Source organism: Vulpes lagopus, chromosome 7 (assembly GCF_018345385.1).
Source record: "Vulpes lagopus strain Blue_001 chromosome 7, ASM1834538v1, whole genome shotgun sequence".
NCBI lineage: Eukaryota > Metazoa > Chordata > Mammalia > Carnivora > Canidae > Vulpes > Vulpes lagopus.
The window spans coordinates 130,720,534-130,738,920 of NC_054830.1; the positions used below are offsets into that span (position 1 = coordinate 130,720,534).

Here is an 18,387-nt window from a genome sequence, read left to right on the forward strand (position 1 = left end):
GCAGGACAGTAGGGCTTCAGGACTCGCAGGGCAGCAGGGCAGCAGGCGACTCAGGGCAGCAGGGCAGCAGGCCAGCAGGGCTTAGATGGCAGCAGGGCAGTGTGGCAAAGGCTCGCAGGGCAGCAAAGGTGCAGGCCACTCAGGGCATCAGGGCTGCAGGCCTCGCAGGGCACCAGGGCCTCAGGCATCTCCGGTCAGCCAGGCAGAAGGCCTCGCAGGGCAGCACGGCAGCAGGGCTGCAGGCAACTCAGGAGCAGCAGCGCTGCAGGCCTCGCAGGGCAGCATGGCTGTAGGCCTCGCAGGGCAGCAGGGCAGCAGGCCTCTCAGGGCAGCAGCGCTGCAGGCCTCGCAGGGCAGCATGGCTGTAGGCCTCGCAGGGCAGCAGGGCAGCAGGCCTCAGATAGCAACAGGGCCGCAGGCTTTTTAGGTCAGCAGGGCAGAGGCCTCACATGGCAGCCGGGCAACAGACCTCTCAGGGCAGCAGGGCTCCAGGGCTTGCAGGGCAGCAGGGCAGTTGGCCTCACATGGCAACAGGGCTGCATGTCTATAGGCCTTGCAGGGCAGCAGGGCAGCAGAGGACACAAGGCAACAGCGCTGTAGGCCTCACAAGGCAGCAGGGCAGCAGGCCTCTCAGGGCAGCAGGGCTGCAGGGCTCGCAGGGAAGCACGACAGCAGGCGTCTCAGTGCAGCAGGGCGGCAGGCCTCACATGGCGGCAGCACAGCAGGCCTGTCAGGGCAGCAGGGCTGTAGGGCAAGCAGGGCAGCAGGGCTATAGGCCTCACATGGCAGCAGGGCAGCATGGCTAAGGGCTCGCAGAGCAGCAGGGCAGCAAGCATCTCAGGACAGCAGGGCAGCAGGACAGCAGGTCTCGAGTGCAGCAGGGCTGCAGGCCTTGCAAGGCAGCAGAGCAGCAGGCCTCACAGGTCAGCAGGGCAGCAGGTCTCTCAGGATAGGGGGTTTCAAGCCTCACATGACAGCAGGGCAGCAGGGGTCTCAGGTCAGCAGGGCAGCAGGGCTCTCGGGGCAGCGGGGCTGCAGGCCTTGCAGGGCAGCAGGGCAACAGGCCTCGCAGGGCAGCAGGGCAGCAGGGCCACAACCTTGCAGGACAGCAGACAGCAGGCCTCACATGGCAGCAGGGCTGCAGGCCTCACAGGGCAGCAGAGCAGCAGGCGTCTCAGGTTCACAGCGCTGTAGGCCTCCCAGGGCAACAGAGGAGCAGGGCAGCAGGGCAGCAGGCCTCACAGGAAAGCATGGCAACAAGGCCACAATCTTTGCAGGACAGCAGACAGCAGGCCTCACATGGCAGCAGGGCAGCAAGGGTGCAGTCCTGGCAGGGAAGCAGGGCAGAGGCGTCTCAGGGCAACAGGGCTGTAGGTGTCGCAGGCCAGAAGGGCAGCAGGTCTCTCAGGGCAGCAGGGCTGCAGGCCTCACAGGGCAGCAGGGCAGATGCCTCACATGGCAGCAGGGTAGAGGCCTCACATGGCAGCAGGTCAACAGGTCTCCCAGGGCAGCAGGGCTGCAGGGCTCGCAGGGCAGCAGGGCAGAGGCCTCATAGTGCTGCAGGACAGCAGGCCTCTCAAGGCAGCAGGGCTGCAGGGCTCGCAGGGCAGCATGTTTTCAGGCTTCTCAGGGCAGCAGGGCTGCTGGCTTTGTAGGACAGTAGGGCAGAGGCCTCACATGGCAGCAGGGCACCAGGGCTGAGACAGCACAGGGCAGCAGGGCAGCAGGCTTCTCAGGTCAGCAGGCCCTGCTGGACTCGCAGGGCAGCAGGGCAGCAGGCCTCTCAGGGAAGCAGGTCTGCAGGCCTCACCTGGCAGCAGGGCAGCATGGCTATAGGCCTCCCATGCCAGTAGGGCAGCAGGTGTCTCAGGTAGCAGGGCAGCAGGCCTCGCAGGGCAGCAGGGCCACAAGCCTTGCAGGACAGCAAGCAGCATGCCTCACATGGCAGCAGGGCTGCAGGCCTCACAGGGCAGCAGCGCAGCAGGTTTCTCAGGTTAACAGCGCCATAGGCCTCCCAGGGGAACAGGGGAGCAGGGCAGCAAGGTAGCAGGCCTCGCAGGACAGCATGGCAACAGGGCCACAATCTTTGCAGGACAGCAGACAGCAGGCCTCACATTGCAGCAGGGCAGCAAGGGTGCAGTCCTGGCAGGGAAGCAGGGCAGAGGCGTCTCAGGGCAGCAGGGCTGTAGGTGTCGCAGGCCAGAAGGGCAGCAGGTCTGTCAGGGCAGCAGGGCTGCAGGCCTCACAGGGCAGCAGGGCAGAGGCCTCACATGGCAGCAGGTCAGCAGGTCTCCCAGGGCAGGAGGGCAGCAGGGTCACAATCCTTGCAGGACAGCAGACAGCAGGCCTCACATGGCAGAAGGGCAGCAAGGGTGCACTCCTGGCAGGAAAGCAGGGCCGAGGCCTCACATGGCACCAGGGCAGCAAGGGTGCAGTCCTGGCAGGGAAGCAGGGCAGAGGCGTCTCAGGGCAGCAGGGCTGTAGGCGTCGCAGGCCAGAAGGGCAGCAGGTCTCTCAGGGCAGCAGGGCTGCAGGCCTCGCAGGGCACAGGGCGGAGGCCTCACAGGGCAGCAGGGCAGCAGACCTCTCAGGGCAGCAGGGCTGCAAGGCTCGCAGGGCAGAGGGCACCAGGCGTCTCAGTGCAGCAAGGCAGCCGGGCAGCAGGCCTCACTTGGCAGCAGGGCAGCAGAGCCACAACCTTGCAGGACAGTAGGGCAGAGGCCTCACATGGCAACAGGCCAGCACGGCCACAGGCCACTCACGGCAACAGGGCTGCTGGCGTGTCAGGTCAGCAGAGAAGCAGGCCTCACAGGGCAGCGGGGCTGCAGGCCTCGCAGGGCAACAGGTCAGCAGGCATCTCAGGTCCGCCGGGCAGCAGGCCTTGCAGGGCAGCAGGGCCGAGGCCTCACGTGGCCGCAGGGCACCAGGTCTCACATGGCATCAGGGCTGCAGGCCTCCCAGTGCAGCAGGCCAGCAGGTCTCCCAGGGCTGCAGGACTGGCAGGGCAGCAGTGGCCTTCTGCCCCCAGAACCCCCGGAGACCAGTGGCATTCTCAGCCCCCACCAAGCCAGCCCTGCAACTCTGCACCACGTCCCGTCCCCTCAGGAGAGCGCCCGTGGGACAGCACCCAGATGTCTCTGATGTCCTCCTCTGAAGGCCGCGTGGCCACCTCTTTATGCGGTCCGTGGGAGATGTCCTCGGGAAGCCCGACAGGGACGCGGCGGTGCTCTCGGGCCCAACCCCACGCTGCCCCTTGCCGCAGGACACATCCGCGGAGGAGGCGGAGACTGAAAAGCATCAGCCCCTCCAGAGCGTGCGGGAGCCTGGAGGAAGGACGTACAGGCTGGGGAGCCGTCAGGCGTCTCATCCCGGAGCCGGCTCCAGCAGCATCTGCCAGCAGCGGGCACCGCCAGAGGAAACTAGGCATGGCCCTAGCCTGCCGCTGCCGCCACCGCTACCACTGCTGGGGGGTCGCGGGGACTTGCCCCCACCCCCTAAGCTTCCTTGCGTTGCCACTGACAAGGACCTGGGCCCCTTGCAGAACAGCGAGTGTCCGGGGGACGACACCTGGAAGGACAGAACACAGACCCTGGCCGACCGCGGGCCGCTCAGCCTGCCCCTTCCTCCCCACTGGCCCCGGGGACGCAGGCTCTCCGCCTCCGGCCGCTCCGCTTCCCACGTCCCGGTGCCTCCCACCGACGGGGCTGACCCTCCTGGCAGGCCCCGATCCTATCTGTCCTCCGTGTTCCCCAACACAACGCGGTGGTCGGGAACCAGGACGTGTCGTTCCTCAATCTCCTCCTCTTGCTGTTCCTGCTGATTCTCTTCCTCCCCTTAGTTCCAGGGCCATCGGGGAAACTCCGCTTCAGGGAGCTCCTCTTCCACCAGGCCGCCCAGGACAGCTCCCTCTGGCCGCCCCACACCTCCTACCACCTCGGCCTCCTTACACCCGCCTCCTGCACAAAAGGATCCCCAAGCCCTGTGTGTGTAGACTCTGCCCCGCTCTTCCTGACAACCCCTCTTCCAGGCCACTCCACAGAGGGCTCCGTCCTCGGAGTCCAGCCTGGCCCCTCTAAGCCGACTTCTACCATGGCAGCAAAGTCATCTACTCTGACCTCCAAGCCGATTTCACGACCTGCTGTCGTGGACGTGGACACTGCGCCTCCTTCCCGGGCTGTCCTCAGCGCGCCCCCACACCGCAGGATGAGCTGTCCTCCGTGTGCCCGGGGCCGCGGCAGTGTGACGCAGAGATGCCCTGCGAAAGTCGCAGCATCCGCCAGTGCACCGACATCGATGGCCCCGGCGCCACCCCACGTCATCAAGTCTTCGGCCTCCACATCACCCCTCAGCCCACGCATGGGACTCTTGCTGGGAGGCAGCAAACAGCTTTTCTTCCCGGTGCTCCTATCGCCACTGGCTTGCCCAACCTCAGTTCTGGAGCCACCACCACCCCAGGAGGCAGCACCTCTGCCAACCCCAACGCTCACTCGGACCCCGATGCCATGGATACCACATCTCCCTCCCGGGCTGTCATCTTCCAGGCCCCCCCAGGGTCCCGGAAGAACCACTTGTCATTTTACAAGGCACTTGCAGGTTCTGGCAACGCACCACCCAGTAGCAGCACTGCCTTGGCCCACGGCTCTACCAGTTTACCTCAAAAGTCAGCCAGCATCCAGGCCCCCGGTTCTAAGCACCCTAACGCAGGAATCACCTCTCAGCCCACAATTGGACGTCACAGTGGGCAACAGGCTAACAAGTCCTAGGTGTTCGGAAAAACAGTAGCCCCAACACGGGCTGTCGGCCTGGCCACTCCATTAACTCACCCCCCCGGAGGCAGCACAATGCAGGCAGCTTTCCCGGGCTCTGCTTTTGGCACCACTGGCAACAAGCAGACGGCCTTGGGTAGCCACCAGGTATTCTGCACACTCCTCATTCTACCACGAGTGGCTTTGGAGGTCCGACTGGGAACACCAGCTCATCACTCACAGCTGCTACTACGGGCCCACAGGCCTTTGTAGGGCCTGCAGTCCCCAGTGGGCCACCCCTCATGGCTAACACTACAGTCCCACAGACATTTGTGGGGCCTGTGATCCCCAGTGGGCCACTCCTCACGGCTACCACTACAGGCCCACGTGCCTTTGTGGGGCCTGCAGTCCCCAGTGGCCCACCCCTCATGGCTAACACTACAGTCCCACAGACCTTTGTGGGGCTTACAGTCCCCAGTGACCCACCCCTCATGGCTAACACTACAGGCCCACAGACCTTTGTGGGGCCTGCGGTCCCCAGTGACCCACCCCTCATGGCTAACACTACAGGCCCACAGACCTTTGTGGGGCCTGCAGTCCCCAGTGGCCCACCCCTCACAGCTAGCACTGCAGGCCCACAGGCTTTGTAGGGCTTGCAGTCCCCAGTGGCCCAACCCTAATGGCTAACACTACAGGCCCACAGAACTGTTTAGGGACTTCAGTCCCCAGGGGCCCACCCCTCACAGCTAACACTGCAGGCCCACAGGCCTTTGTGGGGCCTTGGGTCCCCAGTGGCCCGCCCGTCATGGATAACACAACAGGCCCACAGGCCTTTGTGGGGCCTTCAGTCCCCAGTGGCCCACGCCTCATGGCTAACACTACAGGCCCACAGATGTCTGTGGAGCCTGTGGTCCCTGCTACCACTGCAGGCCCACCGACCTTCATGGCGCCTGCAGTCCCCAGTGGCTCACCACTCAAGGCTACCACTACAGGCCCACAGACCTTTGTGGGGCCTGCGGTCCCCATGGATGGGGTTAATGCATCCACACCAGGTTCCATTCGCTCACAGGCGTCTGGAGCATTCGACGTTGGGGCAGGACTGAAGGGGACATCCAGCACCACTTCGGCTCTTCCACTTGGTCAAATAGCCTCTAATCCATCTCATGGCAGCATCCTGCTTCTATAGGAAGGGCAGGTAGTGTCCCAGTATTTAGACTTGCATCTAGTGCTACTTTAAATCCAGGCACCCGGGGCCCACCTGCCCAGCGTGTAAGTGGTGTGAAGGAAGGGAACAACACCACTCCCAAGACTGGAAGACCTGGAATTCCTGCTTTATGTCAGCATAAGGGGGGCCCACCTGATGCAAACACAGATGAAAACCTCATCGTGTGTATGATGGCAGCCCTCTGTATCAGCAACTGCCCTCAGAACCCTGGGGGCCTGCCTGTCTCTAAGGCAACTGGTGCTACGGGGAACGGCACCATACCTGCTGTGACTGGACAAAATAGTGGTCCCCCATTCCTACAGAGCACACAGAACCCCCCCAAGCCACAGCACTGATGGTGCCATGGGGGATACCACCATGCACCTTAGAACTCTCTACTCTTGGAACACGTGGATCTGCCCCTAGTCAGGGCACCCCTCTGACTTTGGTGAGCCAGCACCGTGCGTGCAAGTTCTTGGTCCACTGTTCTGTGCTCAGGGCATGGCTAGGGTCCCTTCATACCCTGTCTAGAAACCGCCACCAACTGGTTCCTTTCTTTTGTCATGAATCTCAACATCTACGGAACAGATACTCCTCCACATGTCATATGTAATAGTAAATGGATTTTGCTGTATCAGAGCCTCAGCGGGCTCTTATCTTTCCCAGATTATGTAGATACACTTCTATATCTATAAAACTTTGTTCTTACTAATCTGCCTTTGCTCGTGTGTCTTTTTGTCTCGGCAGTAGAGAAAGAATTAACCGATGTGAGTGTGGTGGGTTGAACCAGACTTTATGCCAATTTTTCTGTGTCTCAGTGACTGGAATGTGGAAGTAGCCACAGGTTCTGGCTGCACGCACAGACCCCTGAAATCTGCATTTTGAGTGTAAGGGATGGGAATCCAGGAGGAAGGAAGGTCCAAAGGAGGGAGAGATGAGGTGACTCGTCCTTGCCTCTACCCTCTGTGCTTCGCTCTCCTCTCCCCCGACTCTGACCTCAATACAGGTTGAATAACCCATGATGAGTGCAAGGAAACCACCCTATGATTTTAGTTTTTAAGAATGTTTAAATGTTTTCTTCGGTGCCTTCTTAGTTTAGACTTAGGCCAATCATTCTTACACATTCCCACTTCACCCAGAGAAGACAGATTTGAGCCCGGAGAAACAAATGGAAAAAGAGCACATATGCCTGCTCTGTAAGTGTTAGAAATGTCAGTTTACTTAGAATTTATTGTGCTGCTTAAGCACAATAGAACAGATCCTTTTCAATAATCAGCCCAGCTGTGATCTAAATCACTAAAATAGCAAATCACCTGTGTTACAATTGTGCCCAATTCTGGCTGACCCTAAACTTTTCTGGATCTCCACTAGACTTAATAAAGGCAAAATTGCTTACATTGTGGGGCTTACATTCTAGTTGGAGGGGAGAAAAATACATACGTGTAAACTATCTGGTAGGTTAGTCACAACTCCTATGGAAAACAAAGTAGCATGTGGAGCATTGAGGCAGTAGGGCAGAGAGAAGCACAGCTTTCGATTTTAACAGTGGACAGGATAAGCCTCACTAGAAAGTGGGATTTGAACAGGCTAGAGGGAGGGAACGAATCAAATATCTGAGGGAAAAGCGTGGTAAATAACTGTAATAATCGCTGCAAAGATCCATAAGAAGGGTACCGGATACCCTCAGGGAGCAGTTATAAACTAATGTGGGTGGCTGGCATAGAGTCAGCAAAGGGAGGAAAGAGAAGATGTGGGTTGAATACTCTGCACCTTTTACTGGCTGTGCGATGACAAATGGTAGACCAACCTTCAAGAGTCTCCGTGGACTCAGTGCTTTTTCTGTGGCCTATTTAATGTTGCAAGATTTTTGGAAGGCTAAAATAAGGAAGTAACTTATAACCATGTTGTTATTCTATAAATAAGGATAGATGATAGGTAGGTAGGTAGATAAGTAAGTAGATATACAGATAGAGATAGGATGGAGATAGGGCATGTACATATATATGCATGCTAATGAGCTCCTTAGGCCAATAGTGCTTTCATTGCTTTCAGCAGGCAATTCAAATAGGAGATCCCATTTTACAGGGCTGATCTAGCCCTGTAAAAACAAAGAACACCAGCGCACAGAGGCTGCTGGACCCCTCCGGGCACCCTGCTGCCCGATCCATTTACTCTAAGTTGTTTCTTACAGTTCCAGAGGATCAAAGCTCCTGCTCCCTGGCTGCAAAGAATTGCCTACCCTTTATTGTCAGAACTGCCTCTCAGAAGCAGGGTTGAAATGCAGTTTGCTTCTAATAGTCCTGCACCCTCTCTCAGCTTTGTCTGCTGATGTTACCAGGGACAACTTTTATTTTTTATTTTTATTTTTTTTTAATTAACTTTTATTGGTGTTTAATTTACCAACATACAGAAAAACACCCAGTGCTCATCCCGTCAAGTGTCCACCTCAGTGCCCGTCACCCATTCCCCTCCAACACCCGCCCTCCTCCCCTTCCACCACCCCTAGTTCGTTTCCCCGAGTTAGGAGTCTTTATGTTCTACCAGGGACAACTTTTAAAAATGTGTACTTCTTGACTTTTTTTTTTTAAGCCTTCAAGCTAAAAGCAATACCCTGAATAAGGCAAATATTTAACAAATATGTGGTAGAGGTAAAGATGATTTTGAATATCATGTTTTGATGCACTTACACAGTAGAAGCAATTTCTAAATAGACATTTTGAGGGGGAGGGGCAAGATTGGCGGCAGAGCAGGGTCTCCAAGTCACCTGTCCTCAACAAATTACCTAGAAAACCTTCCAATCATCCTGAAAATCTACGAATTCGGCCTGAGATTTAAAGAGAGACCAGCTGGAACGCTACAGTGGAAGAGTTCGCGCTTCTATCAGGTAGGAAGACGGGGAAAAAGAAAGACACAAAAGGCCTCCAAGGGGGAGGGGCCCCGCGAGGAGCCGGGCTGAGGCCGGGGCGAGTGTCCCCAGGACAGGAGAGCCCCGTCCCGGAGGAGCAGGAGCTGCACCGACCTTCCCGGGCGGAAAGGGGCCCGCAGGGAGTTGGAGCAGGACCCAGGAGGGCGGGGATGCCCTCGGGCTCCCGGGGACACTAACAGGCACCTGCGCCCGGGAGATGCGCCGAGCTCCCTAAGGGCTGCAGCGCTCGGCGGGACCCGGAGCAGCTCGGAGGGGCTCGGGCGGCGGCTCCGCGGAGGGGGCTGCGGGGCGGAAGCGCAAATCCACCAGCGCAGGTTCCGGAGCACAGGGCACAGGGACACAGCCCAGGATCCGGCCTCCCCCAGGGACAGGCAGAGGCCGGAAGGGCCCAGGACAGCGAGGACGCTCCTGCCTGGAGCTGAGCAGATCAGCGGCCCCGCCCGGGAGCCCCCAGGCCCTGCAGACGGAGAGCCCCGGAGTTACTGCGGGAGCTGACTCCAGGGCTGCAGAGCTGGCCCCGCCACTGTGGCTTCCTCCCGGTGTAAACACCCCCCACTGAGCCCTGCACCAGGCAGGGGCAGAGCAGCTCCCCCAAGTGCTAACAACTGAGAATCAGCACAGCAGGCCCCTCCCCCAGAAGACCAGAAGGACGGACCAGTTCCAAGGGAAGTCAAGGGACTTCAAGTATACAGAATCAGAAGATACTCCCCGGTTTTTTTGTTTTGTTTTGTTTTTTTGTTTTTTTGTTTTTGTTTTTGTTTTGTTTTGTGCTTTTTTTTCTTTCTTTCTTCTTGATTTCTGATTGCTTCCCCCACCCCAACCCCCCTTTTTTTTCTCCTTTCTTTCTTTTTCTTTCTTTTTCTTCTCTTTTTCCCCTTTTTTTCCTTCTTTCTCTTTTTTCTTTTTCTCTTTTCTTTCCTTCTCTCTCTTTTTCTCTTTTTCCCAATACAACTTGTTTTTGGCCACCCTGCACTGAGCAAAATGACTAGAAGGAAAACCTCACCTCAAAAAAAAGAATCAGAAACAGCCCTCTCTCCCACAGAGTTACAAAATATGGATTACAATTTAATGTCAGAAAGCCAATTCAGAAGCACTATTTTACACCTACTGGTGGCTCTAGAAAAAACCATAAAGGACTCAAGAGACCATGACTGCAGAATTTAGATCCAATCAGGCAGAAATTAAAAATCAATTAAATGAGATGCAATCCAAGCTAGAAGTCCTAACGACAAGGCTTAACGAGGTGGAAGCACGAGTGAGTGACATAGAAGACAAGTTGATGGCAAAGAGGGAAACTGAGGAAAAAAGAGACAAGCAATTAAAAGATCATGAGGATAGATTAAGGGAAATAAATGACAGCCTGAGGAAGAAAAACCTACGTTTAATTGGGGTTGCCGAGGGCGCCGAAAGGGACAGAGGGCCAGAATATGTATTTGAACAAATCCTAGCTGAAAACTTTCCTAATCTGGGAAGGGAAACAAGCATTCAGATCCAGGAAATAGAGAGATCCCCCCCTAAAATCAATAAAAACCCTTCAACACCTTGACATTTAATAGTGAAGCTTGCAAATTCCAAAGATAAGGAGAAGATCCTTAAAGCAGCAAGAGAAAAAAAAGTCCCTGACTTTTATGGGGAGGAATATTAGGGTAACAGCAGACCTCTCCACAGAGACCTGGCAGGCCAGAAAGGGCTGGCAGGATATATTCAGGGTCCTAAATGAAAAGAACATGCAACCAAGAATACTTTATGCAGCAAGGCTCTCATTCAAAATGGAAGGAGAGATAAAGAGCTTCCAAGACAGGCAGGAACTGAAAGAATATGTAACCTCCAAACCAGCTCTGCAAGAAATTTTAAGGGGGACTCTTAAAATTCCCCTTTAAGAAGAAGTTCAGTGGAACAATCCACAAAAACAAGGACTGAATAGATATGATGACACTAAACTCATATCTGTCAATAGTAACTCTGAACGTGAACGGGCTTAATGACCCCATCAAAAGGCGCAGGGTTTCAGACTGGATAAAAAAGCAGGACCCATCTATTTGCTGTCTACAAGAGACTCATTTTAGACAGAAGGACACCTACAACCTGAAAATAAAAGGTTGGAGAACCATTTACCATTCAAATGGTCCTCAAAAGAAAGCAGGGGTTGCCATCCTTATATCAGATAAATTAAAATTTACCCCGAAGACTATAGTGAGAGATGAAGAGGGACACTATCTCATACTCAAAGGATCTATCCAACAAGAGGACTTAACAATCCTCAATATATATGCCCCGAATGTGGGAGCTGCCAAATATTTAAACCAATTAATAACCAAACTGAAGAAATACTTTGATAATAATACACTTATACTTGGTGACTTCAATCTAGCTCTCTCTATACTAGATAGGTCTTCTAAGCACAACATCTCCAAGGAAACGAGAGCTTTAAATGATACACTGGACCAGATGGATTTCACAGATATCTACAGAACTTTACATCCAAACTCAACTGAATACACATTCTTCTCAAGTGCACATGGAACTTTCTCCAGAATAGACCACATACTGGGTCACAAATCGGGTCTGAACTGATACCAAAAGTTTGGGATCGTCCCCTGCATATTCTCAAACCATAATGCCTTGAAATTAGAACTAAATCACAACAAGAAGTATGGAAGGACCTCAAACACGTGGAGGTTAAGGACCATCCTGCTAAAAGATGAAAGGGTAAACCAGGAAATTAAGGAAGAATTAAAATGATTGATGGAAACCAATGAGAATGAAGATACAACCGTTCAAAATCTTTGGGATGCAGCAAAAGCAGTCCTGAGGGGGAAATACATCGCAATACAAGCATCCATTCAAAAACTGGAAAGATCTCAAATTCCAAAGCTCACCTTACACATAAAGGAACTAAAGAAAAAGCAACAAATAGACCCCACCCCCAGCAGAAGAAGACAGTTAATTAAAATTCGAGCAGAACTCAATGATATCGAGACCAAAAGAACTGTGGAACAGATCAACAGAACCAGGAGTTGGTTCTTTGAAAGAATTAATAAGATAGATAAACCATTAGCCAACCTTATTAAAAAGAAGAGAGAGAAGACTCAAATTAATAAAATCATGAATGAGAAAGGAGAGATCACTACCAACACCAAGGAAATACAAACGATTTTAAAAACATATTATGAACAGCTGTACGCCAATAAATTAGGAAATCTAGAAGAAATGGACGCATTCCTGGAAAGCCACAAACTACCAAAACTGGAACAGGAAGAAATAGAAAACCTGAACAGGCCAATAACCAGGGAGGAAATTGAAGCAGTCATCAAAAACCTCCCAAGATACAAGAGTCCAGGGCCAGATGGCTTCCCAGGGGAATTCTATCAAACGTTTAAAGAAGAAATCATACCTATTCTACTAAAGCTGTTTGGAAAGATAGAAAGAGATGGAGTACTTCCAAATTCGTTCTATGAGGCCAGCATCACCTTAATTCCGAAACCAGACAAAGACCCCACCAAAAAGGAGAATTACAGACCAATATCCCTGATGAACATGGATGCAAAAATTCTCAACAAGATTCTAGCCAATAGGATCCAACAACACATTAAGAAAATTATTCACCATGACCAAGTAGGATTTATCCCCGGGACACAAGGCTGGTTCAACACTCGTAAAACCATCAATGTGATTCATCATATCAGCAAGAGAAAAACCAAGAACCATATGATACTCTCATTAGATGCAGAGAAAGCATTTGACAAAATACAGCATCCATTCCTGATCAAAACCCTTCAGAGTGTTGGGATAGAGGGAACTTTCCTCGACATCTTAAAAGCCATTTATGAAAAGCCCACAGCAAATATCATTCTCAATGGGGAAGCACTGGGAGCCTTTCCCCTAAGATCAGGAACAAGACAGGGATGTCCACTCTCACCACTGCTGTTCAACATAGTTCTGGAAGTCCTCGCCTCAGCAATCAGACAACAAAAAGACATTAAAGGCATTCAAATTGGCAAAGAAGAAGTCAAACTCTCCCTCTTCACCGATGACATGATACTGTACATAGAAAACCCAAAAGCCTCCACCCCAAGATTGCTAGAACTCATACAGCAATTTGGTAGCATGGCAGGAAACAAAATCAATGCCCAGAAATCAATGGCATTTCTATACACTAACAATGAGACTGAAGAAAGAGAAATTAAGGAGTCAATCCCATTTACAATTGCACCCAAAAGCAGAAGATACCTAGGAATAAACCTAACCAAAGAGGTAAAGGACCTATACCCTAAAAACTATAGAACGCTTCTGAAAGAAATTGAGGAAGACACAAAGAGATGGAAAAATATTCCATGCTCATGGATTGGCAGAATTAATATTGTAAAAATGTCAATGTTACCCAGGGCAATTTACACGTTTAATGCAATCCCTATCAAAATACCATGGACTTTCTTCAGAGAGTTAGAACAAATTATTTTAAGATTTGTGTGAAATCAGAAAAGACCCCGAATAGCCAGGGGAATTTTAAAAAAGAAAACCATACCTGGGGGCATCACAATGCCAGATTTCAGGTTGTACTACAAAGCTGTGGTCATCAAGACAGTGTGGTACTGGCACAAAAACAGACACGTAGATCAATGGAACAGAATAGAGAACCCAGAAGTGGATCCTGAAATGTATGGTCAACTAATATTCGATAAAGGAGGAAAGACTATCCATTGGAAGAAAGACAGTCTCTTCAATAAATGGTGCTGGGAAAATTGGACATCCACATGCAGAAGAATGAAACTGGACCACTCTCTTTCACCATACACAAAGATAAACTCAAAATGGATGAGAGATCTAAATGTGAGACAAGATTCCATCAAAATCCTAGAGGAGAAACAGGCAACACCCTCTTTGAACTCGGCCACGGTAACTTCTTGCAAGATACATCCACAAAGGCAAAAGAAACAAAAGCAAAAATGAACTATTGGGACTTCATCAAGATAAGAAGCTTTTGCACAGCAAAGGATACAGTCAACAAAACTAAAAGACAACCTACAGAATGGGAGAAGATATTTGCAAATGACATATCAGATAAAGGGCTAGTTTCCAAAATCTATAAAGAACTTATTAAACTCAACACCAAAGAAACAAACAATCCAATCATGAAATGGGCAAAAACCATGAAGACAAATCTCACAGAGGAAGACATGGACATGGCCAACATGCACATGAGAAAATGCTCCACATCACTTGCCATCAGGGAAATACAAATCAAAACCACAATGAGATACCACCTCACACCAGTGAGAATGGGGAAAATTAACCAGGCAGGAAACAACAAATGTTGGAGAGGATGCGGAGAAAAGGGAACCCTCTTACACTGTTGGTGGGAATGTGAACTGGTGCAGCCACTCTGGAAAACTGTGTGGAGGTTCCTCAAAGAGTTAAAAATAGACCTGCCCTACGACCCAGCAATTGCACTGTTGGGGATTTACCCCAAAGATTCAGATGCAATGAAACATCGGGACACCTGCACCCCGATGTTTCTATCAGCAATGGCCACAATAGCCAAACTGTGGAAGGAGCCTCGGTGTTCATCGAAAGATGAATGGATAAAGAAGATGTGGTTTATGTATACAATGGAATATTACTCAGCCATTGGAAATGACAAATACCCACCATTTGCTTCAACGTGGATGGAACTGGAGGGTATTATGCTGAGTGAAATAAGTCCATCGGAGAAGGACAAACAGTGTATGTTCTCATTCATTTGGGGAATATGAATAATAGTGAAAGGGAATATAAAGGAAGGGAAAAGAAATGTTGGGAAATATCAGGAAGGGAGACAGAACATAAAGACTCCTATCTCGGGGAAACGAAGTCGGGGTGGTGGAAGGGGAGGAGGGCGGGTGTTGGAGGGGAATGGGTGACGGGCATTGAGGTGGACACTTGACGGGATGAGCACTGGGTGTTTTTCTGTATGTTGGTAAATTGAACACCAATAAAAATTAATTTAAAAAAATAATAAAATAAAAAAAAGTATAAAAAAAATAAATAAATAGACATTTTATTTTTATGGAAATAATACATGAGCATAATAGCAACTTGAATGATAGGGAAATGCAGCCCTTCTCCCTCAAGGTCCCCTCTCCAGAGTCAGTTTCTTGCTACTTTGATATCACCCCCATAATTCTAAACGTTATGCTTATCCTGCTGCATCATGACAACGTTTTTAGTCAACGTTTTACCACTCTAACATGATGGAGGAAGATAAATTCCACTCCCACTGTTTTCCCTCCCTCTTCCTTTCCAAACATCATATTCAATTAATTTTGCTGCTTCCCTGTTCTACCTTTGTGTAACTGCACTGGGTTTATTGGTGAAGGAAGGGGTAGCAAAGGGCTAAAAGCTGTGGTTCTGATGATGCACCACTTGAATTAGAATCACAACCTACCTTATGGGGTTGCTTATGATAATGCAAATAGTAACGTATTTGCAGCCTTTCCTGTCTAACACACAGGACAGCTCAAGAAATATTAACAATTATTTCTTGTGTTACCTACTTTCACCCTAATCTCATGATTTTTCTCTATGCATGAGCCTGTGTGCAATGGCTCCTTTGCCTTGCCTTTCCCCCTGCATAAGTAGCTCACTTAACTCACTTTCTATCAATAACATGTTTGCTTTTGTTTGTGCTGTTAGTATTTACATGTTTCCATACAATTGTAGCAAAGTGTTCTGTTTTATCCACAGCTTGGCTCTAAGGGCTGAAAACCAACAGCCTGTATTGACTAAGTATTGCTTAGTCCAAAATGAAGAGAAAACTAAGCCAAAAGCAAGCAGAAGGGAGATTAATACCAGAACAGAAATAAAGGAATTAAAGACAAAAAAGGTAATAGAAAATATTGATGAAACCAAGAGCTAGTTTTTGAAAATGGTAAACAAAATAGACAAATCTTATCTAGCTAGAGGGAGAAAAATACACCCAAAAGTAAAATTGGAAACAACTGATTAAAAAAAAAACAGATTTTATATGCCAACAGATTAGATTACCTAGAAGAAGTGGACAAATTCCTGAAAACATGCAACTACCCTGACTTAGAGAAGAACAAAGTTTAAATAGATAATGATGAAGGAGATTGAATCAGTAATCAAGTATCTCAAAAAAAAAAAAAAAAATCCCAGGACTAGATTGCTTCGCTGATAAATTCTACCAAACATTGAAAGAAGAATTAATACCATTTCTTCTTAAACTCTTCCAAAGAATTCAATAGCATAAAACCAGTAGAAGTGTGTTCAATTTTCATCCCCATCCTCCATGTCCTGCAGAGACAATTTTCAAAAGAGGAAAAATCTCTCTCAAACAAACATAAAATAAATATGTTAAGGATTTTATTTAGCTTATTACTAATGAAGGAACCAGGTAGATGATATTACTAGTTGAATGGAGAATCCCAAAGAAGAGACATTTTTAGTTCAATAATACTAAAAACATTAAAATGAGGCAAGAGTACTGCATTCTAAGATAAGGGTAGTATGTCAATTGATGTTATCTATATAGATAGATTATTATCTATATGTCTGCTATGGACTGATTGCTTGTGTCCTCCACAGAAATTCATAGATGAAGTACAGCTCAAAATTCTGATATTAGTAGGTGGATTTTTATATGATGCCTTAGTCATGAGGGCAAAGACATCATGAAAGGATTAGTACCCTGGAGACCCCAGAGAGCTAGCTTGCCCTTTCTGCCCTTTGAGGTGACAGGAAGAAGATGTCCAATTGGAAGTGAGCTCTCACCAAACACTGAAACAAAGTAGCCTTGATCTGGTCTTCCTATCTTCCAGAAGTATGAGTATAAATTCATGTTTATAAGCCATGAAAGAAAAGGACTTTCTTCTCCAGAGAGAAAAGAGGTTTTGGATGTCAGAAATCAGGAATGTTTCCACTAATACAGCAGAAAATGCTGAGTCTAACAAAAAGCTCCTTTGAGCCCCTGGAACACTCTGCACAGCTGTCTACCCCGGGAAATGCAGGCATTGGGTGCTCCCAAGGTCACTACCCTAAGCATGGGGCTGGAGAGCCTTTGTTCTGCCTGGGTAAAGTGTGAAAACAATAGGAAGGATGACAGCGTCTAACTTGAGCCCCTCCCTCTGGAAGACTTGGCTGATAGCTGCAGGCCCATATTTACTGAACATGAAAGTGAAACGATTGTTTCATCACATAACAAGCAGTTCCAGGAAAAGAGACATGGAAGAGTTTTGACTTCAGGTGACTCAGAGAGTGAAAAGGAGGGCAGAGAGACACCAGAAGCCATGGGAGGCAAGTCTCTGATGACCGTGGAGGTCATCTAGCCAAGATTCCTGTGGGAGCCCTGGGGAAAGGGAGGAAGGCTGTGAGCAAGTTTTCAAAGCTTCCAGTGAGTGAGAGAAGCATTTCCCATCAGAAAGAAGAAGGACTATAATATTTTTCTATCTTTTTGTTTCTTTCATTTTAGGCACCCTGTTGCTGGCTGCTACATTTTCAGCCTTGGCATGAATGACCCTGGTGAGTCCTGGGGTCATATATCATGAACAACTTATACTACAAGGAGGGGCTTTGAGGAATTTGGCAAGATAGCAGGGAGGGAGACACAGTAAGGGAGGAAGGAGCCTGGATTTTAAGATTTATATGGAAGATCAAGAGGAAAATACCAAAGCTCCTTAGAAGAAGAACATAGGAGGATTTGCTGTATCAGATAGGATTTATTTCAATGTTATAGTATCTAAGACAGTTGGATGCTGGCATAGGGGTAGACCAACAGACCCACAAAAAGGGACACAGACTCCTGTATAGGATTCAGGCATGTGTGGACTTCTGAGGCATGGGAGAAGCACATGGGATGTCAGTGGGTATAGAAGGCACCATCTAGTAAATGGAGCTGACAAAATGGTTCTCTCTATGGACAAAGGTTACTGAATCTCTACTTACATCACTTCTGATCATCAACTCCAGATGGATTTAAGACCTAAATCTCAAATAGAAACAGTAGAAGAAAATATAGCTCTTCTTATAGAAATATTTATGAAATAGAATGATACCTGTATAAAGATGCCAAGATTACAGCTGTATAAAACTGACCAATATGATACCTTTGACTATATTAAAGTGAAAAGCTTCTCTCCTTAAAAATAAATCCAAAGATAAAGTTTAAAAATCTCTGTAAATCTGGAGAAGATATTTGTACAAATGTAGTTTCTAAGGATCAATGTAATGAAGGTATTTTTTTTTTTATGAAGGTATTTTAATCCCAGAAATCATTAAGAAAAACTGGTACAATCTAGCATGGACATGGATAAAATGCATGAACAGAACTTTATTAAAAAAAAAAAGAAATGTATTTGGGCAAAAAAATAGAGAAAAATACTGCAGATTAACTAGAAATGAGACAAATGCACATCTGTGCCCTATAAGATGATATCATTAATTAGTTTCATTGCAAAATTTAAACAATTGGTCGGGGGCACCTGGGTGACTCAGTCAGTTAAGCATCTGTCTTCGGC

At 49.3% G+C, this 18,387-nt stretch overlaps 2 protein-coding genes across 2 annotated transcripts in view; both read left to right on the forward strand.

The window, feature by feature from the left end:
- Positions 1-5,018, forward strand: part of LOC121494556 (nuclear pore-associated protein 1-like) — a 7,432-nt gene extending 2,414 nt beyond the window's left edge. The window contains 1 exon segment of the mRNA XM_041761101.1: positions 4,764-5,018. Within this exon segment, the coding sequence (XP_041617035.1) occupies positions 4,764-5,018 (255 nt within the window).
- LOC121496231 (T-cell-specific guanine nucleotide triphosphate-binding protein 2-like) overlaps positions 1-18,387 on the forward strand; it is a 91,354-nt gene that overhangs the window by 39,788 nt on the left and 33,179 nt on the right. The window lies entirely within an intron of this gene.